Consider the following 25,652-nt stretch of genomic DNA (forward strand, 5'->3'; position numbering starts at 1 on the left):
CACACGTGCGGACAAATGCAACTCGCACACAACTGACCACTGTCTCTGGTTGTTAAAGCCAGATTGCAAAACCATGTAAATCAGGCCCTAACGTCCTTGCACTATCCCTTCTCCAATTGTAAAATGCTCCTGCTGTGCAATCCCAAATTCCTGAATCCTATCTGACACACTGAAATGGTTGCCCTCCAAGAACTAGAGCAGCATGCACAAGGCCACCTCAAAAAACTCTCCAACCTGTTCACTTCCTATTCCCGCCTTGGGCTACTGCAATCTCCAACCCCACATAGCTGACAAACCTGTCTTGACCTGCTACATTTGCCCCACCCTCAAAAACTCCTTCCCACCACCGTACACAATCCAGAACCAAAACGGACCCAAAACACAGTTATTCCTCCAAAGGCACTAGCCCCACAGAAGTATCAGTCCTTTCCAAAGGCCTTATCCCAAATTCAATCATGCAGGAATTGTTAAAGAACTTTTCTTCTTCTGCCGGTGCCTCCAACGAAAACACTTCTTTGCCAGCAGCCGTACTGATCAGACTCAACCGAAGACCAATGCTGAACACTATCTGACTCCGTTTACTCCTCCATCCAACCATGATACACTCACACAGCCTCCAAATCACTTCCTGTTAACTTTTCAGAATTTCTTAACCTCACCATCATTCATCAAATCCCTCACCATGCAAGTTAACCTTATACAGTATAATCCCACTTTTACGTTCCCAGAATTAACATTTTCCCACTGTTTATGACATTTTTTATCATTCCCGTCAAATTTCCTATGTCCACACATTGATTTGCACGTGATTTTGCGTCAACACATTTGTAATTTTCCAGCAACTTACACATTATAAAAAATGTTAGTGGAGAAAAAAAATGATGCTGACCATTCAGTAGTGTTTACAAATATTAAATGGTAGTGTCTCTTGACGAAAGGGCACTCTACTCAGCAGATTTGAACTGGTAAACATCTAAAAGTTTGAACAATTCGTGCCGTACCTCCCGCTGCTGCCAAGCTCTACTTGGCACTGTGTCTGATGGGAGTAACTTGGTTCGATTGAATAAACATATCGTGACCAATCACAACCATTTCCAAACTGTCTCTACAGCACAAACGCAGTTTCGTGATTGTTTTGATCACCGTGATACATTTGTCGAACCATATTTAGTGTGTTTCGGCTTTTGGCCACTTGTAGCACTGGTTGACATCATAATTAACTTTGCATTGCTCAAATGTTTAGTTTAAATACAACGCCAGCTACGAATTTGTTTTCATGCTGAGCAAAATGTGTTTCAAGAACACGCAAATCGCCGAAGTGGCGTCAACCAAAAAGACTTGCAATACAGTGGCCGAACCCCAAAGGAGATATCCTGGCCAATAAATGCCATAGATCATTTCATTTCATACTCATTGCCAGGTGAAGTATTTACATATGTATTTTTTGTGATGTTACACAAAAAGCAATGTGTGTGTGTGTGTGTGTGTGTGTGTGTGTGTGTGTGTGTGTGTGTGGGGGGGGGGGGGGGGGGGGGGGGGGGGCGCATGGTTTTCCACATAACTGAGGAGGTACAGTACCCGATAACCTCAAAAAGGCGACTACAGTGCAAGAGACCCAGAATAACACAAACTCCAACACCACACAAAATACTTATGTACATATGTGCACTTAATAACGAGAAAAAATTCTCGAAACAAGTCATGCCAAGAATGAAAAAATACATAACTAGTGCAATATTTCATTATTTAAATAATGAATGGAAGCTGCAGGTGTTAAAAAACATAGATTATGACGTATGAAACTGAGTCAAACATTCCTACTTCCCACAATTATCAGTTCCAGTTACACCAGTGGTTTTTAGTAGATAATAAACCTTTATTACATAATAAACAAGTCCCTGACAAGTCTTTTGATGCCTTTTATGTACATATAAACAACGTCGAAAATGCAAGGGGGTATCCTATTTGTAACTTTCACAGTTTAAAACGTTATTTCCCACATTTTACACCAGTTTTTAAAGTCCCTTGAAAAGTGTAAAAGTGAGGTTTCACTGTATCTGCAAAAAGAACCGCAATCCACCACCTACAAACTGATCCCAAACTTATAATCCTACCAGTCCAGCAGGATCTCCAGTCTCTCCTGAAATCCTTACACCGATCCCAAAACCCTACCGCTCCCCACACTTGTGTTTTCTACAGGGTTCCTAAAGTCCACAAACACAACCACCTAGGACGCCCCATTGTGGCTGGCTGCTATGCCCCCACTGACAGAATCTCTGCTCTTGCAGACCAACAATATGTCTGTCTTCGGCAGCCAGACAAAGTGGTCACGTGAGCTGTGTTTGCGTGAATGTTTTGTGTGTGTGTGTGTGTGTATGTGTGTGTGTGTGTGTGTGTGTGTGTTTTCTAATTCAGAAGAAGGCTTTTTGTTTGAAAGTTTACTTGCCTAACAGTCTTCTGATTGTGCCTGTCTGCGACTCAGCATTTCCACTACGCAGTGAGTAACAATCTAAGCTTTTCATAATATTGTCATTATTCTTATTCCATCCCAGAATTTCCATTGTTTGAGGAGGGAGGAGGTTGAGAGGGGAGGGGGTGAGAGAGAGAGAGAGAGAGAGAGAGAGAGAGAGAGAGAGAGAGAGAGAGAGAGAGAGAGAGAGAGAGACCTTAAATCAAATAAGCACTCTGTTAGTCGCCAAGAAAATTCTGCTGCTTCTCAGCAGAAGCAATCGTTTGTTGAAAGTTTAAACACACCTAAAAATAGATATTGGAATTGTGTCTTCAGACACATAGTGTGGCAATCTTTTAAATTTATATGTCTAATCATTTGCGTACATGTGCACTAACTTTCCCAAAAGTAAATCTTCATTTCGACACAAACGATGGAGACCAAACAGAAGATACACTAATTCCGCCAAAAATAGATGCTATGTGCTGCATTTTCAGATCCCCCTCTTATAATAAATGTCAAACAGACCTGAACAGGAGACCATTTCAGCAACTGAATATTTGTAATTTTTTATATTTATGATGTGAAGATTGGGAACCAAATATCAATTGCTCAACACAGTTAAATACAACTCTCAAAAATTCTCGAGTAAATTAACTTTTAAGATTTTCGAGGCACTTTAATTCACTAAAATTAAGGCAATTTTCATGACAGGTCATGTGGTTCAGTGAGATTCAAACCATTTACCAGCGCTACTGAGTCAGACACATGGCCTGGCACGAAAATTGCTTAATTTTGGTGAAATTAAGTTCCTTGGAGATCTCAAAAGTAAATTTTCTCTACTGTTTTTGATAGTTGCATCAATCTGTTTTGGAAAACCGATAACTGCGTTCTGAATTTCACTCATCATAAATACAATAAATTACTGAACTCCAATTGCTAGGTTGTCTCCTAGTAAGTTCCAAGAAGTATAGATGTAATAAGAGTAACTTGGCATCACTTCTGGGAAAAAATGGCAGTCCAGTGAAGGAAAAATGAACACACTGAAAAAAATTAATAAAAATAAAAAATATTGCCACATCCTCCCCCCCCCCCCCCCCCACACACACACCATGCTAATATCATGTACTACCACATCCAGCTTGATGGGACAATCAATTCACGTTTCATAGAACATGGTCAGCCACTGACAGATCCACAATTGCACCCTCTCTTGCACTTCCTTGTCTGGAACCGCAGTCAATGCACAGCACTATGAAGACACTTTGCAGAAACTGCGACATGCCATAGGAAGCGACATGCCATAGGAATGATGTTGGGCAAAATCAACCCACTGCCTGATAATGTCTGTCTCCACACTACCAATCATTTGAAAGCTGCACTTCAGTGATTTGGTTGGGAAACACTCCGACATCCTTCTTAGAGTCCAGATATTTCACCGAATGATTTTCACTTCTTTGGCAACCTGAAGAAATACGTATGGATGTCTGTTTCAGTCGGACAAGGAAGTGCAAGAGTGGGTTTCATGGTGGATCTGTCAGCAGCCAACTGCATTCTACAAACAAGAACTGATTGTCACGTCCCCAGTGGTATAACTAACTTAAGGAGTGTGCCGATTACTTTTGAATGGAACCATTCCCATGATCCGTTGTGCCAGGTATTCGATATTCATTTGAGTACCCCTTATAGAGCCAGTGTCAGTAGAGATTGTTCTGGAGGCTTTTTCCACTTTAAGTATGGGAAGAAATCCTTTAAGTGAAATTTCTGAACAGCCTCAGCCCTGGATTCTATCGAGTACAATTTCATCAACTGTTCCCAAGTTTTGATGCCACGAAAAATGACAAGCGGCTATTGTACGTGCCACTGCGATTATCTCTTCGTAGGAAACACCTCGTATAGATTTTTCCTACAGTCAATTGAGCATTTATTAAACACATTTGTCAGAGACCGCGTGGCAGCATCGAGTTGGATATTAATGCTCGCTTATAATTTCAAGTTAAATGTATGCAAATTATGAACGAGAGATGGAAAGTGGGAAATGCTTTTTGTATTCCTGTCAATCTACAAATTAGTAAATGGGAGAATGGGTAGAAAAATGGCTATAATTGTATAACAGCTCACCGAAAATCTGTCTGTTCCTGAAATGGCATTGCAACCCTGACATATGAAGTCCTCTATGATCTGTTATCATTTGCCATTATCTTCTCAAAAACATATTATATTGTGCTAAGCTGGATGAATACGGCTACGTAAGATGTTTGGGGACTGTACGTTTACAGAAAAATTCTTCTGAAAGCTAGTAACATTCTCAGTCTTGTTTACACGTGCCTCAATTGTGCCGTGAGTTGTCACTTCTACTCCTTAAATTATACGTAATGCTGGTTACTTTCAGACTGTTAAAAAGTTTGGCATCACAAAATTAGCACGACAGACTGATACCATACTTTTAGTCAGAATAAAAAAGAAAGATTGTGACACAATGGGAAACCGAGACTTCCACACTTGTGTACTCACTGGTATGTCGAAGGGGAGAGAAGGCCGGCAGAGCTCTCTGCAACTTCAGAATCGTCTGCACGACCAGAGTCCGAGGACACATTTCTACGCTGGCGTTTGGCCGACTCGTCGTCTGGAACTTCATTCGGAGTCAGACACTGAAAATTTAATAATGCATTGGTTAAAAACCGTGTACATACTCCTCTAATTATAATTATTTGAGCTGCAAGATCACTTCAAACATTTAGAGTACCTGTGAAAAGTGTTCAGATACTTTGAAACCAAATCTACGTCAACTTTGTGACTCTTACAGATTCACATCAGTATTTACTAATCAAAATAAACATAAAAACCTATAAACTGCCTCAAAACTTTAGAACAGTGGACTGCTTCAATAGATAAAACAAAACAAAAAAATATATATAATTTTTTACGCAGTCTATACATAATATATCAATGAAGTAAATAAATTTCCTACACGCGTCCATGAACACTGTTAATATTTTGTGAATACAATCATCTAGATTACTTAATAAATTTCTTTATTTATTAAGTTGTCTCAGGCGCTGCCTTCATCAGATACCGGCAATTAAGATTAAAGGAACAATGAGCTATAAGCATTTTTATATAACATCAAGCTAAAAAACTTAAATAATTAAAAAGTCAAAAGTATTTTTAAAAAGTTCGCCAAAAAACCAAACTTTCAAAACAACGTTCAAAAAAATTATACAAAGATGCAAGTTCTCACTGACGGATGGGGGACGTTGGCTTCTACACCTACATCTACACTCTGTAAGCTACATAATGGTCTGTGGCAGAGGGTACTTTGAGTACCAGAACAATGGCTGGTAAGCCTCTGTGTGCACTCATATCTCCCTAGTTTTATCTTCAGTGCTGATAGTGGGAACCTAAAATGCTTCAGTGATGACATTTACTTGCCTACCATCTTCTGGTTCCACCAAATGAATTCTTTCAATCGCAGCAATCCACACAACTGAATTTGGTACACGAAACAAGTCTGTAGGTATATATGAATTATTTAAGTTCTTTTTGAGTAGCTCTGCAAGTTTCAGGCTTGAACTACTACCATATTTACCATATAATATTATGCGTTTTTTCCGAAATTCATGATTTGAGAAATACAGGGTCAGCTTAGATTCACAGGTTAAGCTATTCCTAATGATAATAACTACTACTCAAGTCATTCTGAAAACTATTTTTCCAACCAGAAGACATGTATTGCGGGTGAAACGGAATTCCTCTTTTCCACCACCACTCTTATGTTACTGTTCCTTTAGCAATCCTCACTTGCATCCACAAGTTCACTTCCATTCAATTTCAGAAGGGGGAGGGAGGGGGTGGGGAGAGGGAGAGGGAGGGGGGGGGTGAGAGAGGGAGAGGGGGAGAGGGGGGGGGGGGAGAGAGAGAGAGAGAGAGAGAGAGAGAGAGAGAGAGAGAGAGAGAGAGAGAGAGAGAGGGGGGGGGGGGGGGATTTACGAAGGGAAGAATATATGTGGATGAACAGCGAGACATAGACTATCTCATGAATAAATTAATGGTAAATGTTTCTTAAATGATCAAGAACTTCCAATAGCTGATAAGCCCAGAAGAACGACCGACTACTGTAAATACAGAAGAATGAGTGCTGCTCCTTAGGTGGTGTCCATGGTGTAACAATAGTGTCTTTGGCTACTAATTGAGATCGTTTGGTCCCGAGTTCGGTCCTGGCTGTTTCTTATATTTTAACTGACTCAGCTGCAATCCTGTCACCAATTCCGTGTATGAAGTTTTATCTATATTGTTTACACGGCATCTCAAAGTATATTTTTAAGATCTTGCCAAAGTACTTGATCTCTAAGTGTGTATACACCTATCCCTGTATATCACATGCATTAAATTCCTAATGAAACATAATGAACAACCATGAATTTTACTGGTATTAGAATGCTGGGAAAATTATTCATTGGCCATCAATGTTAATGCCACGCATTTCTATTAATATGAATAGTCTTCACATGTAAAGCATACAAAATTTTGTGAAAAGAAAGTCAAGTGTTTTGTGAACTGATCTATCTGGAGGTGAGATATAAAGCATATTAGTGAAACTAATTTTCTGTACATAATTTCCAGCATCATTTAAAAGCACATAAAATGTTTCTCCGTTCTATTTTATTTCATTTAGGCAAAACATTTCACAAATATTTGATCAATTTCTTCCATTTTTTTTATTTTCAAGTTTTATTCCTACTGAGACCTCACTTGCTTTCTTGGCATCTTCTGTTCTTGAAATTTCTAAATTTAGTACTTAATTTCAGTACTTGATTTGAAAGAAGCCTTTTTGACAGTTAAATATTGTACAAGTGCATCTCTTTATGAGCAGGCTAGCTAGACATTGAACATATGAACTTTTTGACACTTCATTTAAATAGCAGCAGCTGTTTGTAAAATATTTCAATTTTTCTTCAAACCAGTGATTGGGTTTCCCTTAATTACCCTGATTACTTTCAAGTAATTAAATATTTTTGTGCAGAACTAGACCTCAAGGTGGTCGCTTTGACATCCCATTTGCAGATTTCTTACTCTTGGTTGGCTATAAAAATTCGGACAAAAACTGATTGTGTAATTTATAGGAAGTCTTGTCCTTGCACTGCTCAAACACTTGACAAAAATATATCAAGTGTTAATCATACGAGTATGACAAAGTACATCCTTTTTGTGTGCTATCATTTCCAAAAAACCTCCATGTGATATCTTGAACCGTTTATGGAATATGATGACTTTTATAACCACTTGAATGCCGACGGGCAGGACAGGATTCGTGTGAAATGACCTTCCATGGACATAACAACCAATACCTCGGGAACAAAAGGAGAGATCTTTCCACTCTCAACTTTGCATACAATTTTAATATGTTGGCTACATTTCATAAGCAATAATGCATGTCCTAAGTTTGAAACATACAGAAAGTATATGCAATGTGATTTCACCTCTGCAAACTCTTAAAAATTTCAAGCAGTCATTTACTTAGATTCATGCAGCACAGTAACTATGACTAACAATGAAAATAAATTCAGCCCTTCACCGAGGAAAGATATTAAGCTGTAAGATGCACAAGGATCAAATCTTTTCACATAATACTTTTCTGAAAATCGGATGATAATTACTTCATAGCAGCCGATGCTTCCGCTCTAACGCTTAGCTATGAAGACGTAGATGTCACACTCTCACTTTTGCACATGCTGCAGTGTTAAGATTCAAACATATTTGAATTTGAATGTCACAAGTTGTAGCCAAGGACAGGCAGTGCCACGGTCTTCGCTCACCTAGGGCACTTCTGTAGCTACACCTACAGTGGTAATTAGTCACATAAAGCTGTCGCGCTCTGTCGGTCACTTCTGTAGGACAGTCTTAGGTCCCTGTGGATTCAGAGCTCTACAGCGCATTTTAAATGACAGACAGTCATCGCAAAAAGATGGGATCCACATTAAGAGCTCCACTGTATTATAAGAATTATTTCTTATTTATCATACAGCATAATTACAAATCACATTAACGGACGTAAACTAAGAGTAGCATTCATAAAGAAATATCCAGGTTACAAATAGAGTTAATTAGACTATCAGTTGTACTCTTGAAGTTTTCAATTTGTCTTGTGTAGGCTCTTAGTGATAATGTATGCATTATATGTTAGATTATCTTCTATACAGTTACACTTTGGAAATGTGTTTAGTTTACATTTTTACAATAATGTCCGCACATTTGCTGCAGTTGGTTCTAATTCAGTTTAGAATCAGCCAGGATTTTCTCTCGAGGTCAAAGCCAGTTGGTTTTTCAGAGATACATCAGAATTTCCCGAGGTCATACAGTAAAGCACAATATAAAAGTTGACATTTTCTAAGTCTGCAGCTTCCACAAATGGTGATTTTCTAGAGGAGAGTCATTTAATATTTATGTAATCAAAGAATGAATGGAAGAGAAACACGTGATTTGTTGTGAATTTTTCTAAATTCTCTAAGAAGTGCTTGTTGTCTTCATACTTGTGTTGGAGATATATGACGTGGTTACGAATAGCCATCTTTGTTCGGGTGATAGTACGAAACCACCGTCTTAGTTGAACTGGCCTGAACACTTACAGAAATAGTTACAGATTGCTAATAAATCGTCATCCTCCATTTTCTTAATTTATTGTGACATGTAGCTAGTGCCCCATCGTCAACAAAAATAAGTTTTAGAGATGATGTTGGTCACATATCAGCAACATACATGAGTAACAGGAGAGTCTTTCGAGAAATCCGTGCAGGAAATGAATAGTAACTGAAGCTAACAGGAAAAGTACAAAGTTACGATTTAATCAGCACCAAAGCCATGTATGTATGGTGCAATTCAGAAAATGCTGTGCTAGAAAAAGTATCCTCATCTCTTTATATGTAAATTTATTGTACACATTATAGTAATGACAATGCAAGCTTCGACAGCAGACACAGTCCTCCTGTCCCGATACTGGATTGTGCACAGTCACAGTACAGTCAATCGATGTAGCGTGCAACTGGGAGAAGATTTACTGGAGAAATAGTATTAGATAATTCAGTGTTTATGCTCCAAAAGTTTTCAATAACTCTCTCTCGTGACCGTGACATTGTCACTGCATTTGCCGTCGAAATTAAAAATACTAAATATATCGAATACAAGTGTTATTCACAGCTGCCACCTGACTCAGTGTATCACAATCGAACAATAGTCATTTCCCACTTCAACTGACTACAAATTCTTGTTCTACAAATGTGAATAATTAACCTTCAAATGGTATACTGTTCTCTAAACAGAATCTTGATATGAACAGGCTGCTAAGGAGAAAATATAAAAAAAAAACAAAAAAAAAAAAAACCCAAAGGAATCAAATTACTAGTTACGAAACTTGTAACTACAAAAGAGAAATTTATGTAGTTTTGTAGAGTTTCTGCACACACACACACACACACACACACACACACACACACACACAAAGAACTATACAGATGAACTGATTACAGCAGGACCACATTCTCACCTGGGAGCGAATCCTCTTGCGCGATATTTCCTTGAGAGCTTCGATGACAGACTTGGCAGATATGTCGTGGGGGTCGGACCTGTCGACGCCGGACAACCCCGGGGAAGACACCCCGGCCACCCTCGCAGAGAGCGCCTTCCCAGCTGCCGGCGTCAGGGGGGCCGGAGCCGGACCCTCCACCAGAACTGGCTTCACGTTCATGCTGCAGCAGAAACGCCAGTGAGTATGCGACACAATCCCGTGTGACAGGAGAGGTGTTGGTTGGTTGGTTGTTTCGGGGAAGGAGACCAGACAGCGAGGTCATCGGTCTCATAGGATTAGGGAGGGACGGGGAAGGAAGTCGGCCGTGCCCTTTGAAAGGAACCATCCCGGCATTTGCCTGGAGCGATTTAGGGAAATCACGGAAAACCTAAATCAGGATGGCCGGACGCGGGATTGAACCGTCGTCCTCCCGAATGCGAGTCCAGTGTCTAACCACTGCGCCACCTCGCTCGGTGACAGGAGAGGTGTGTGGGAGTGGGGGGAAGAGAGGGGGAGGGAGGGGGGAGGACGGTCCGTCGTATTAAATAGGGGGGGAAAGTAACCAAACTACGAGGTCACCAGTCTCTCGTTCCGAATAAAACAATGCCACAAATTCGAGAATAAAACAAACGTGACTGACAACTCAAAACGGAATGAAAGGAAAAAAAATCACACGAATGATGAAGGGCAACAAACATGTAAATGGACAAAAATGCAAGAAATGGGATGAAGAGATTAAAACAACAAAGCAGATTACCATGGCTGGCTGATGTGAGAATAAAAAAGGAGAAGCCAGCCACTCTGTAGCACATTCAAACCTCCACCATAGAAGCACTAGGGTGGGGGACACAGAGGGACAAAGGACATGTGCTAGAACTTAGATCAAATGATAAAACCCACCGTCACGAATAAAATGTAAAACTAAATCAGCCGATAAGGCATTGTCAGATAAAATTAGCGGCAACGAGCCCGGTAACCCAAGATTTTGTCACTGGGCAGTCAAAGTGGGACAGTGCACCAGAATACGGGCCACTGTCAACCGGGTGCCGCACCGACACTCGGGTGGGTCTCCACGGCACAGGTGGTAATCGTGGGTCGCCCGAGTGTGGTCAATGTGGAGCCGGCAGAGGACAGCCGATTCCCTGCGAGAGGCTCGCAAGGAATACTTCGACACATTCATTGTCTCATTAAAGACATGCAGTTTGTCGTGTGTACTTTATGCCACTCCATCTCCCAAAGCCGAAAAACCCTACGGCCTAAGTCAGAATGCAGGTCAGGTTCAGAGATGCTCATCTCCAGAAGCGGTTTCCTCATAGCCCGTTTGGCCAGCCTGTTGGCAAGTTCGTCGCCTGGAATGCTGACGTGTCCTGGGGTCCACACAAAGACCGGTGAACGACGGGACCGGTCCGGGGCGTAGACGGATTCCTAGACGGACGCTACCCGAGAATGGCAAGCTAGCACTGGTCGGTAGCTTGCAGGCTACTCGAGGAGTCAGTACACAGAACACACGATTCCCCGGGGCACGAACGGATATACTGAAGGGCACGAGAGATGGCCACCAGCTCTGCAGTGAATACACTGCAGCCGTCGGGCAAGGAATGCTGTTCAAAATGGCCTCTGTGGACATAAGTGAAGCCGACGTGACCGTCAGGCATCGAGCTGTCAGTGTAAACCCCTTCAGTGCTGCGGAACACGTCAAGAATAGAGAGGAAGTGAAAGCGGAGAGTGGCAGGAATAACTGGGTCATTAGGGTCGTGCGAAAGGTCCAGACGAATCTGTGTCCCAGGTGTACACCGTGGAGGTGTATGCAGACGGACCTGGATGGGAGGTGGTACAGGGAAGGACTCCAGTTCAGACGTGAACCGCAGTCCTTAGCTCTGACCTGGGCCGCCGAAGCGGGAGATGAACTGCAGTAGGTGGAAAAAGGAGACGGTAAGTTGGATGTTCGTGAGAACTACGAATGTGTTCGACGTAACTGGTGAGCAGTTGTGCACATCGGATCTGCAATGGAGGGACTGCGGCCTCCACAAGGACGCTGACCGACGGACTCGTCCTCAAAGCTCCCGACACTAGGCAAATGCCACAGTGGTGTACTGGGTCGAGTACACGCAATGCTGAGGGCGCTGCCAAACCGTAAACCAGACTTCCATAGTCAAGGTGAGATTAAACAAGGGCTTTGCAGAGCTGCAGCGGAGTAGAGCGATCTGTATCCCAGTTGGTGTTGCTCAGCCAGTGGAGAGCACTGAGGTGCTGCCAGCACTTCCGCTTAAGCTGACGAAGGTGAGGTAGCCACGTCAATCGGGCATTGAAAACCAGTGCTAAGAATCGGTATGTCTCCACTACAGTGAGTGGATCATCGTAAAGGTGCAGTTCTGGTTACGAACGAGTGGTATGACACCGACGGAAGTGCACGACACCTTAGCGGCCAAAAACATATTTAAAGACAAAGAGTTTGGGCTTGTGTCTGTATATGTGTGTGTGTGTGTGTGTGTGTGTGTGTGTGTGTGTGTGTGTGTGCGAGTATATACCCGTCCTTTTTTCCCCCTAAGGTAAGTCTTTCCACTCCCGGGATTGGAATGACTCCTTACCCTCTCCCTTAAAACCCACATCCTTTCGTCTTTCCCTCTCCTTCCCTCTTTCCTGATGAGGCAACAGTTTGTTGCGAAAGCTTGAATTTTGCGTGTATGTTTGTGTTTGTTTGTGTGTCTGTCGACCTGCCAGCACTTTCATTTGGTAAGTCACATCATCTTTGATTTTAGATATATATTTCCTACGTGGAATGTTTCCCTCTATTATATTTGAATTACAAAAAACTAATAATAAAAAAAAGATGCATGGCGCGAGATTCGATCTGGCGACCTTCGGATTACGAACCCGAGCGCACACCGCTGCGCCACGACGCTGTAGAAAATTATTAATCGTAGAGTATTTCGCGCAATGCTTTCTTTTAACTGTCGATTTTCTCGACAATGGCTGAGAAGTGCATCTTGGTGCTTTGGCACATTACACCTTTGGCCATGAGCTTTTATTATGCGCAGTATGAATCGAATCTGAATTTCACAATTGGCGGCCTCCCCTTGTGAGACAGTAAAGTTTCGACATCTTTGCCTTGGCCAGTAAGCACGGTGTCACTCCACAAGGGGTGGGAGGGGGGGGGGGGGGGGGCGTTAAAATCTCCCAAAAGTAGGAAAGGTTTAGGGAGTTGATCAATCAGTGCAGCTAATGCATTCAGCAGTACTGCACCATCTGGAGGAAGATATACATTGCAGACAGTTATTTCCTCCGCAGTTGACACAGATGGGAGACGGAGCGCATGGAGTATTGGGATGTGATGGATGTCCACTACCTCAGGGAGAGGGAGGAGAGCAAAAGAAAGGGATGGAGTGGGAGATAAAGAAAGGGAGAGGGCGGGCGTGCGTGCGTGTGTGTGTGTGTGTGTGTGTGTGTGTGAGAGAGAGAGAGAGAGAGAGAGAGAGAGAGAGAGAGAGAGAGAGAGAGAGAAAGGGGGGGGGGGGGGAGGGAAGTTCACTTAATATTTTATTCATCTGTCGATGACAGACTGTATTCACAGCTGTAAATTCACTGATATGTCCTCACCAATAAACTGACTAATCAACAATGATTCACTGTCCTAAATGCCAATCAATCAGCCAGCTGTGACACACTGTGCAAAATAATCAAATTCCAAACATTGGCAAAATATTTCTAAGTCCTAAAGGGCGCAAAATATGTCTAACACATACTGGTGCGACTGGACCACCACTCGTGCAACTTTTCCCAACTCAGATCATACTGAATCACCAATTCAATACCAACTGACTGCCCTACTGCTGACAAAACATCCTGCGAGACTTAGATGCTCAACTTTTAAGGTCTCTATCACCACCTCCAGAAAAACTGTCGCCCTTCTCGCAGTCTCGGCACCTTCACTCACAAAAAACCTGCCCACTGACGTCACATACGGACCACCTGTGATCGTCAGTTCTTTTACACAAATTTGATCAAAATTCTGTTTGCGCCATCAGCTACTGTGCTAAAATTTCCCACTATAAACATATATAACAACAGCTTACAGGTGGCACTCGTTGTAAAGAGGACCAATTGGGTTAGAGACAGGAATGATGAAAAGACTGTTACATAGAAGCTTTCAGCCAAAGCCTTCTTCAAAAATAAGAAAATGTACAAATATTTACACAAGCAAGCACACCTCCCACACATCACTGCTATATTCGGCCTCTTTGACCGGGGATACCAGTCGTGTGTGTGAGGTGCGCTTACTTGTGCTAATGTGTGTGCGTTTTTTCTTTCTGATGACGGCTTTGGCTGAAAGCTTGGGAGGCTAGCAAGGTTTCCTTCGGATGGTCCATAAACAGAGTGGCATCGGAGGGTGGCACGCAGGTGCCCACCGCCATTTCTATACCTTCCCTTCAAAGGAGATGTAGATGTGTGTGAGGATAATGTTAGTGGTGTGTATGAGGAATGAGGTAATGGGTTTGGAGAGGCAGTTTACACCTCAGGGTCACCTGCTGCCACTGACTTTTTGCCCGAGCAGTCTATATCCATCTTGTCTGAGGGTCTGGCGAGAGGTAACATTCAGTAGCAGCATGGTCACAGGCAAGAGGGATGTTGATCTACAGGAAAGTAGCATCAAAAGTAACAAGTACAGATCCAGGAGGTAAAGCGGTGAGGACGGTGGATAGTCGGTGAAAGAAGTGGTAGATTTTATTGACATGGGGAGGCTAGATTTTGGGCAATCGGTTGGAGGTCTTTGTCAGTGAGGGCCGAAATTCTTTCACTGGGTGCACAATAACCGGCCACAATTGGGGCACCTGTGATTGTTGGGTTTGTGGCTTTTGGGGAGCACGTAGGTGGGCGTGTTGGATGGAACTAGATTCAGGGAGAGGTTCTGAGAAGGACCCAGCAGGGATTCGAGGTCACATTGGACTTTCAGAACGGGATCACCCTAGCAGAGTTTATAAGTGGAGGAGTAAGAAAATTGGCAGAGACCTTTCGCAAGGTATTCACTGGGATTCATAACAAGAGTGGTGGAGCTTTGTCTGCTGGTAGGTTATCTGGACATTAAAATAACATGTCTAGCAATGTTGGCCCAAGCCTGACAAATGGTGAAACTGTACATTTTCGTCCATACTTGTCTCATTGTTATTTAAAACACAGAACAAATTGTTATCGAGGAAAACTGATGGCCTTACATCAGATGATAAATACAATTTAAAAAAAAAGAAAGAAACAAAGAGGAAAAAAACTGGTAGTACCCTCTCAGAGCGCCAGAACTCACCTGACGGAGTGTGCACGCGGTGCCTTGGGAGAGACGGCGGCCGTCAGCAGTGGCAGGGAGGCCGTGGCGGCACCCTTCTGGCCCAGCCGGACCAGGGGGAACTGGCCAACGGTGCGGTACTGCGGCTGATGCGTCACGGCTGGCGGTGACAGTGGGCGCCGATTCTCGTCCGGCGACATGCCGGGACTGGCACCGCCCATTCGGGAGTAGTACACGGAGCGCTCGGCCAGGCCCGGGCTGTTGACATCCGCGTAGAGTCTGCGAGTGCAACAGATAAGGTAACTGTAAACGTGGCAGCTAAAGTGGTCGGGACACGCCACACGACTTTACGACAGTGACTACCTGGACGCAATTGTGTGCAAAGATGCACACAAAAAGATCAAATACGAGGTTATCCCAAATCGTTCCTCGGGTTTCGAGACGATTGACCGGCAAATGAAGCACAGAGACTGGTAGGAAACAGAATGTTTGATCCACTCAAAAACTTTAGAAGGCCACCTCGTGGCTCACGTGCACGCTATACGGCAGGCCCGTGTCGCCACTCTGTATGATGGTGACAATGTGGGAAAGGAGATTTTGTGTGTCAGACTGTGCGAAATGTGAGTCAGTTACGAGTGTTTAGTGTGTGTCCTACACAGCAAATACGGTAAAGTTGCACCTGGTCACCAGAGCTTTTTTCACTGGTTTTGCCTGTTTTGTGATGTGGTTACCTGTGTGAAGGGAAAAGGACAAGGTGACTGCAGGTCTCACAGCAGATCGTGGAGAGTGTACTAGAGAGCTCTGTGCACAGCCCACAAAAATCAACAATTCATGAAAGCCATGAACTAGGCATTCCGCAGAAAATGTTTTGCGGCAGCACTTGCAATTCAAATCCTACCATTTGCAACTGTTACAATATCTGACTCCAGATGATTATGCCCACTGATTGGAGTTTCGTAACTCAATGAAGAAAGCTATGGAAAACTATGATGACTTTGTGAGGACACTGATATTCAGTGATGAGGCAATTCTCATCTGTTGGAAAATGTGAATCACCACAATCGCGAGAGTGTGGGGTACTGAATTGGTGGGTCGACAGAAGCGTCCGATCCCACGCGTCGGCTTTGACCCGTGACGTAAGGGTGTTGTCGTGCGTGACGTCATGACGGCGCGGAGTTTGGTTTGAGTGTGGCTGTCTCCAGTTCTGTTTTATCTTATTTTATTTACTTTTCTGATCTGTTCGTTCTATCTCGTGAGATTTTTTTTTTTAAATTTAAAAACACTTATTACTTATTTAATTATCTGTTTCCTCCAATTTCTGTTTTAGTTTATTAAATTTATCTTTCTGATCTGTTCGTTCTATCCCGTGAGATTTTTTTTAAAAAAGACAAAAAACACTAATCAGCTACTGAAGCATCTTTATCTTCTATGGGTTGCAGGGGTTACGACCCCTGGGGAGGTGGGTGGGTATTCATGCATGGCTGTCTTCACTCACAAGTTGTAGCTACGCAAGGCGTCTAAATTTGTTTATATTTCGTTTGCCCCCCACCCAAAACACCCCATTTCCCGCGCTTGTCCCGTTAGTGTCATTAGGCTTCTTGTGGAAAGTGTGGGTGTGTTTGTTCTTGTTTCCGCCATATTTGTGACGTCATGGGTCAAAGCAGACGGGCGGGATCGGACGCTTCCGTATTTCCGAATTGGCACACACCCATGTGGAGTTGGAAAGGGATTTGCTAAAAGTGTACGTCATGTGTGCCATATCCAAGACATAGGTGTATGGTCCCTTTTTTTCCGTCGAGAAGGCAGTGACAGATAAAATGTACATGGATATGTTGCAGCCGTGGTTGTTGCCACAACTGACAGCTGATGCCTCAACTTCTTTCATCTTTCGACACAATGGGGCTGCCCTCACTCTGGCACAATTCTCCACATCTTTGTCCAAAGAGAACTGCCGTATCACTAGATAGGGTGTACTGGTCTGGGCAATGTTCCTTTCTTACTGTGTTCTCCAGATCACCACATGATTTCATTCAGTGAGATTAAGTAAAGACAAATGTCACCAACACTGCAAGAACACATCACTGCTGCTGTGAGACACATTAATGGAAACATGCTAGTGAACGTACGGACAAAATTGGATTAATGTTTGGATGTGTGCTGGGAGACCAACAGCAGACATGTTGAACATTTGTATAATTTATCAGAAACTTGGTGAGTATCTATATTTTCATGTTGTATACTTGTTAATAAACAGTGTATTGAAACCCAATGAATCATTTAGGTTAACTCTGTACAACAGTTAAAAACAATAACGACAAAAGCTAACTGAAAAGTTACAAAATACAGGCTACAAAAGAATCAAAAATTGGGAAATACGGAAGCGTCCGATCCCACCCGTCTGCTTTGACCAATGACGTCACAAATATGGCGGAAACCAAAACAAACACACACACACACTTTCCACAAGAAGCCTAATGACACTAACGGGACAAGCACAGGAAATGGGGTGTTTTGGGTGGGGGGCAAACTAAATATAAACAAATTTAGACGCTTTGCGTAGCTACAACGTGTAAGTGAAGACAGCCATGCATGAATACCCACCCGTCTCCCCAGGGGTCATAACCCCTGCAACCCATAGAAGATAAAGATGCTTCAGTAGCTGATTAGTGTTTTTTGTCTTTTTTTTTAAAAAAAAAAAAAAATCTCACGGGATAGGACGAAAAGATCAGAAAGATAAATATAATAAACTAAAACAGAAATTCGAGGAAACATAATTAAAATAAGTCATAAGTATTTTTAAATTTAAAAAAAATCTCACGAGATAGAACAAACAGATCAGAAAAGTAAATAAAATAAGATAAAACAGAACTGGAGACAGCCACACTCAAACCAAACTCCGCGCCATCATGACGTCACACACGACAACACCCTTACGTCACGGGTCAAAGCCAACGCGTTTGATCGGACGCTTCTGTCGACCCAAAAATTGGAATGATTAACTATGAAATTATATGCATTTCACATACCGCAATTTACGCTACAATTTTAATACTTATCCCGACTATTTCATTATAAAATGAAAGTTCAAATAAAAAGTTTGAAGGTGTTTTAAGCTGTTGTACCACTTGCTGACCAACAATGTTTAATGATTTTTCTGAAGTTTCACCAGCACAAGTGACTGCCACTCTCAAAGATTCACCCTCAGTTGCTGGTAGTAGACTGGAGTCAAGTCCTTGGCCGAGTAATCTCTGTGCAACATTCATAATAGGGAATTTCCCTTGTCATTATCACTGCAGATCCTCCACTGCTACTTTCAATGGTTGTTCATTGTTCCCAGGATTCAATTATCTTGGAGATTCCCATTTTCTTGTCAAAACCATCACTAAATTTACGGATTTCAATAGATTCCCTGAACAAACAGGATTCCCAAGTCTTCTCCACAGCAAGAACCTCTGTCTTAGTGAATTAATTATGTGGTCAGTCTCACACGGCACAAGCTCCACCGCATCCGATTTCTCCACTTGTCCAAGCCTGAAATGCTGTTTATGTTCAATGACCCCAGTATCGACGGAACATCCAGCTATACCAACAGACTTTTCCATATGTGCATGACACGTAATATATTTCTAACACTTTGAGTGGACTCCTTCCAACAATCCTATTCCCAATAAGTGCCAAAGATGTACTTTACTTATGATTACTGAGTAAAATTATTGATAACCTACATTACAATTTCACTAAGTACTGTGACATTCCATAAAAGTGGCATTAGCATTATAATTCCTGTAGAGCTGATTAATGAATATGATATTTCTGACATGCTATCGACGTGAAATTTAACTAATTTCAAAAGGACAGTAATGGTATGTTTCCTATTAACAGTTCAGTATGATCTTTCATTGAGGAAACTATAATAATGTGACAATGTACTACTGCTGAGATGTGTATGGTAATTATAACCATCTGAAAATGGTTCTAGAGCCAAAATAGCAACAGCATACTACGAAGGAAATAAAATAGCAGTTAAATGACAAAAGCAGCATCACTTAGAAATTTCACAATGGAATTACATCTTCCTTTCTCCACAAACATCAAAATTGGGTGTACCTTTGTGTCATACATAAAGGGATTTCGAGGACACTGTAGAGCAAACTATTGAGCAGTCAAGATTGTCCAAATGTTTTTGATGTGGCTGGAATGCTGAACAAATTTAAAAGGAGGAACGTCAAACTGAGAAGCTGTCCTTTCAGACCTCTTGTGCAAAAGCAAAGAGGAAAGGGAAAATAAGTGGTTACAACATGTAGAAGAAATTTTTAAAGGTGCATCCACATGACGCATTTGCGCATGTGCTTCAATTTCCAACAGCGCAACTATGCATGTACATTTGTGCGTATTTAATTTCCTGGAAATGGAGCCTGTGCATCAGAGCATTGCTACCTGGGTTTGGTGGGAATCTTTGTGCTATTTAGCAGGTGACACACAGCTCGGGACCGAATGTGTGTGTTTGTGCAGTGTGCTGAGGTCAATGGTGTGAAGCAATTTATGAGCAATAATGTCTGCTAACTCTGATGGAAGCACATCAAAGTTTACTGATGATTACAGACAAACAAAAAAGTCATGTGGAATGCCGCTTCTGAAGATTACTTGAACAAAAATCTGAGATGTGTTGTCCTGAGCATCACATATTAGATAAACAGTCCCCAATCATATTTCTGTAAAGAATAAGATACCGTAAGTTCTGAAGTACGATAACTGAGAAGAATGACCCAAAAATTTAAGAAAAATGTATATGAAAAATGGACAAATATTAATATTATGGCGACTTAAAATCACAAGTGAGGAGCCTGACATCTGAAAAAAGAAGTGATTGAGTATGTGTAGCTCCTTTACAAACTACTAAAAACAGAAAAGTAGCACACCAATGATGAAAACAATACGAAACTTATAAACACAACCTCCCTTCTAGTGGACGCTGGCGTCTATGAAACTCGCAGATCTGTCAAATCCGAGGATGTTAATCTACATATCATATTTCATGATGAAATACAAATAATGCATTGAAAGTAAATTAACCTTCACATAAAGACTAAGAATCTCCCTCAAGTATTTCTCAGTTTCAGTGATATTAACTTTAACTCTTATTTATTTATTCGTGTTCCATTTATCGAATATGCAAGACAATTGCACGGATATTGAATGAGTCATAATTATACAGTACTTGTAGATGCCAACAGATACAAATTGTAATATTATATAGGAACAAAATATGCTAAAAATTACAAGCTTAAGCAATTCCTACAGTGAAAAGAGGTATAAATCAATCGAATAATACATTAAAATTAATCCACATCATAAATTAAAAATTTTATAGAACTGAAATGCTTTGTTTTGAATTCAAGAATAATTCAAACAAGAATATAAGTCATTAGTTACTAGTTGACAAAATTTCATTGCCAGCCTTATTGCTGCAGTTTCCCAAGCAGAAAACCTAAAATCTCGTTGTGAGCACCACCTGAAATTTGCAGACAAAACCTTGTCATTGCTTTGTATTTCTCATACCTCTGTTATAAATATACTGCTTTACATACAGCCACTTCCATGTTTTCTTTTTCTGTCGCCTTTTCACCTCTATAAATGCAACACAACCTCAACCAAATAAGGGGATTCGTAACAGACTGCTCGCCCAATGAGGCGCCACATGGACACCACAAGAATGCCCATGCATTGTTTCCACAAATTTTATTCTCATGCATCTACGACTGTGCACCACGAAAGACGCATCGTGGGGACACAGCCTACATTAAGACACAATCTTTGACAATATTTAACAGACGGGGAAATTTTGATGTAACCTGGTGATATACCTAAATGTTGGACAATACTCAGTGACACCTCTGAGAAAGATCAAAACAAACATCCTTTGTCATAGTATAGCTATTTAAGAGCAGTAGATGGAGACAAAGAAGAAAAGAGTATCTTCCCCCATGACCTGTCTGGGCATAAATGCCATGCACTGAAATATTCCTCAGTGCTCCATAATGTGCAAAACTCATACCATGACAAAAAATTATTTAGACCAAGTCACATGGTTAAGTAGACAGTGTGACACTGCTCCTACAGACCAACAGCATCATTTATAGGATATAGATATGAGCTTCCAGAAGTGACCGGTGGACGACAGCAGTAAAAGTGCACTTACAAGGTTTGTGGCTTTTCCGTCATGTGCTGCAATTGGTAACTGTTTGTGTGATGAATGATGGGAAGGGGACATGATGAGTCAAATGATTAGACAAGACACTGGTGAAACCAATGAGAAAATAAAGAGTTCAATAAACATTGTCATTATATGAAATGTATTGAATTACATGGTGGCATAATAGAATATAGTGTGCAGGATGTTGTCATGTAAAAGAGAATACTTGATGAAATTTGAACTCATTGGTTCCTGTACAACCAAGACTTCAGAAATCGGGAACATTTCGAAAATAGGCCTACCCAACAAAGTTTTTGAAACAATCAGTGGGCCACTCTACAGACCACCCCATCACCACTGTATGTTTTCCTCCAGTCACACTCACTGGTTTCGCCAACTCTCAACCAAACCAACTTCTCAATCTAACCTAGATGTCGGACTACACTACAGACTAGTCCATTAACATAGCCAGTTTACCTCCAGTCACACTGATTGGCTTTGGCAACTCTCAACCAAAATATATAACACTAATACGAAACAGTAGCCCACAAGAAATCCTGCTATTTTCCAAGAAACATACAAGGAGTACGGTCGACAGAAGCGTCCGATCCCACGCGTCGGCTTTGACCCGTGACGTAAGGGTGTTGTCGTGTGTGACGTCATGATGGCGCGGAGTTTGGTTTGAGTGGGGCTGTCTCCAGTTCTGTTTTATCTTATTTTGTTTACTTTTCTGATCTGTTCGTTCTATCTCTTGAGATTTTTTTTAAAATTTAAAAACACTTATTACTTATTTTAATTATCTGTTTCCTCCAATTTCTGTTTTAGTTTACTATATTTATCTTTCTGATCTGTTCGTTCTATCCCGTGAGATTCTTTTTTTTTTAAAGACAAAAAACACTAATCAGCCACTGAAGCATCTTTATCTTCCATGGGTTGCAGGGGTTACGACCCCTGGGGAGGTGGGTGGGTATTCATGAATGGCTGTCTTCACTAACACGTTGTAGCTACGCAAGGCGTCTAAATTTGTTTACATTTAGTTTGCCCCCCACCCAAAACACCCCATTTCCCGTGCTTGTCCCGGTAGTGTCATTAGGCTTCTTGTGGAAAGTGTGTGTGTTTGTTTTTGTTTCCACCATATTTGTGACGTCATAGGTCAAAGCAGACGGGTGGGATCGGACGCTTCCGTATTTCCAGGAGTACATATCAAAACCAGTAACCAACTTTATAATGCATAATAGACAATCACTAATCATCGATCTCACACTATCCATGCTGAAAACAAAATCAATTAGTATCTCCCACCAATCCAAGTCATTAGATTCAGCAATTCTCACTGGCTATTGCATTCTACCATCCGATACGCTATGATCATCAGAAATGAACTGCCTACAGCAGCAGGAAAGCTGCCAACACTGTAAGGACACTTTAAACACTGGCAGAACTCCCATAATGAAATCTAACTAATTTCTTCATCCACACATTTGCTAACTACTCTTGAGAAAGGGGGCATGCATAAGCATAAGTAATTTACATCTTTATTTCTACTCCGGAATGAAGACAGTGGACAAAATTTACTTCACTGAGTGCTTGTTGTGAATCTACGCTTGCTGTAAAATGCGGTGACTATCTTAGTTAATTTATGTCACTGTGTGCTGTAGCAGTACTTTGTTTACGTACTAGTTAAGGCAAATCCATTTATACCCCACATCACACACTGCATAATCTTTACCAAATTTCTATAAAACTATTGAAAAATTTAAGGCAGGCCAGAAAAGCAAACAATTAGCATAATGCTGCAGATCAGCTGTCAAAAGACATAAAAATCTTAATAATCATATTTTCTGTGCCAAGTCAGTCAAATGGAATGGACAGCACCTGCAGATCAACTCAACCTGTGATATCAGAGTTCAGGTTCATACTGTGACATAATGAAGTTGTGGCATTATGCAAATGAGAAGTAAATAGAAAACTGACAATATTTTGTGAAATGTGTAAGTGTTGGTGTCAGACTGATTTGTAAAGTAACTCAACACGTTAGGCTGAAATTTGACAATTTGATTGAGAGTTGGCAAGGCCAATTATGTGAATACAAAAATTTTAGTTGGGGGAGATATATTGCTCTAACATAGCCTGAGGCGCACATTATGTTGAAAGGTGACAATCTGGTTTTGAATTGAAGAAGCAGTATAAAGATTTCAGTTAATCTACACTTCCAGCCTGCCATGGCCCATGTTGCACACTATGATACTGCCTCCATCAGAGGCTCTACAGAAGGTGGCAACTGCACTTAACTACTCTTGCCCACAGTGGGCAGCTTTAACTTTCTACAAAGACAGTGGTGAAAAAGTGTGAGACATCTCAGAAGAATCTGCAAGATTAATAGCATCTCTGTGTGCAACATATTTCGACATACAGAATGCACGAGTCAAAATAGGAGGCAATGTGGAAGGAAATAGGCAGAAATCCAAATAAAACAGGTATTAACTCCATAAAGTAAACACACGTATAACTAATTAATATTACTGTGTAAAATAATGGTCCGCTGATCACACTCTCATGAATTAGACCCAACAATTCCATGTCATAATTATTCCTGTGCAGAAACTAGGTCTGTATATAGTAATACCTAATACAATTAATAATTTCTCAGATAGGCCTATGTAATTAATTTCTCTGACTAGATGAATCATCGTGCCCAAGTGGAATTAGAATTTTTGGTTCAATGAGATTATGAGATTGTTCTCTTCAATCTGAAGATTGAATTGTTGTAGATCTCTCTCTCTTTTTTTTGAAATGCTTTATTGCGTTCCGCAGCGGTGGAATTAAACCATGTAATTCTGTCGAAACTGAATTAAGAAATGAGAATTGAAGCGGTAGACAAGCTTCGTCATTTGCGCAGGAAATAACTGATGGTGGCCCAAGTATACATACATGAAATACAAAGTAGCAAAGGCAAGCAATGCATGTTAGTCAACAGATCAGTCTTTAACCTTCAACAACTCTACCAGACTAACACCTCACTTCACCTAGACCTAGTGCAATACTACAGATCAGCCTACCGACACACAGTAAGGTGTAGAGGGGGAAGGTGGCGCGTCTTCTGTAAACTTGATGCACTGTGAAATATGAAACACACTAAGCATCACAATGAAAATCCATTAACTCCTCGCTGACTTTCGCTGCAAAAAAAAAAAGGAAAGGTCTAACGAAATACACAACACACACACACACACACACACTACATACCTGAGATCGAAAGTCTTGTTTGTATTAGAACGAGGAGACGCCAGGAGAGGTCCACCCACATTCTGAACTGTTCTCACACTAGTGTTTTTGGGCGACCTAGCCTTCTCGGAAAGGGGAGAATGGGCATTTCTGTTCCACGGTGATGACTTGTAGGCATAACCCATAGCTTCATTGTACGACTGTTTCTGCGGCGACCTGCTGTCACTTCTATTACACACGTCCAATACACTTCGATTCGCAGGGGAGAGACGATATCTCGTTGGGCTGGAAACACTACGACTAATGTTTAAATCACTGTTTCTTGAGTAACGGCTTCCATTCGTTGCGATCGACACACGCCTCAGCCTTGAAGTCACTGGTAAATCTGCCCGCGAAATACTACGGATTTCACTTTTCGGTTCATCACTCACCAACCCTGATCGCTGTTGAAGATTCCTAACAAAAGAAGACATTGTTGACTGCAACCAAATTGATGTACTCAAAATCGCTGACTTCAGTACCTCCACATGGAAACCTAGGTTGTTAGCTTCGTACTCCAAGTACAGGTACGCACACACACCCAAAAACGCTAAAAACACTGCCAGGTACGCAGACAATACACCAAGAGCGATTAGAATAAACAGTGCAATAAAAGTCTCAGCTCGATTTTTGAAAGGTTGCATGTTCACGAAATTCCGTCCATGTTTCCCTTGCTACTAACATGGCGTACGTTATTTTACTATAGGTGGCAGCACCGGAATGCAGGCGCGAACAAGTTGAAAAGTTTTCCTCAAAGAGGCTCCTCGACAGAGATTACTGGATAAAACCAAAGATGTTGGAGTGTGTAGGCATGACGCATTCGATGATTCGATTGATATACTAGCACCACGCTACCGAGCTACATGAAATTCTTATTGTTATTATAATCACCACGAAAATAAAAACGAAA

The 25,652-nt window shown here is 41.5% G+C and overlaps 1 protein-coding gene across 1 annotated transcript in view; it reads right to left on the reverse strand.

Annotated features, from left to right (window-relative positions):
- LOC124553736 (mucin-19) overlaps nt 1-25,418 on the reverse strand; it is a 136,537-nt gene extending 111,119 nt beyond the window's left edge. The window contains exons 1-4 of the mRNA XM_047127667.1: nt 24,725-25,418; nt 15,307-15,564; nt 9,990-10,191; nt 4,964-5,100 (exon numbers count right to left, since the gene is read on the reverse strand). Of these exons, the coding sequence (XP_046983623.1) occupies nt 4,964-5,100; nt 9,990-10,191; nt 15,307-15,564; nt 24,725-25,386 (1,259 nt within the window). The 5' untranslated portion in view covers nt 25,387-25,418. The remainder of the gene's footprint in view (nt 1-4,963; nt 5,101-9,989; nt 10,192-15,306; nt 15,565-24,724) is intronic.
- Nucleotides 25,419-25,652: the final 234 nt, after the last annotated feature.

This window comes from Schistocerca americana, chromosome 11 (genome assembly GCF_021461395.2).
Source record: "Schistocerca americana isolate TAMUIC-IGC-003095 chromosome 11, iqSchAmer2.1, whole genome shotgun sequence".
Taxonomy (NCBI): domain Eukaryota; kingdom Metazoa; phylum Arthropoda; class Insecta; order Orthoptera; family Acrididae; genus Schistocerca; species Schistocerca americana.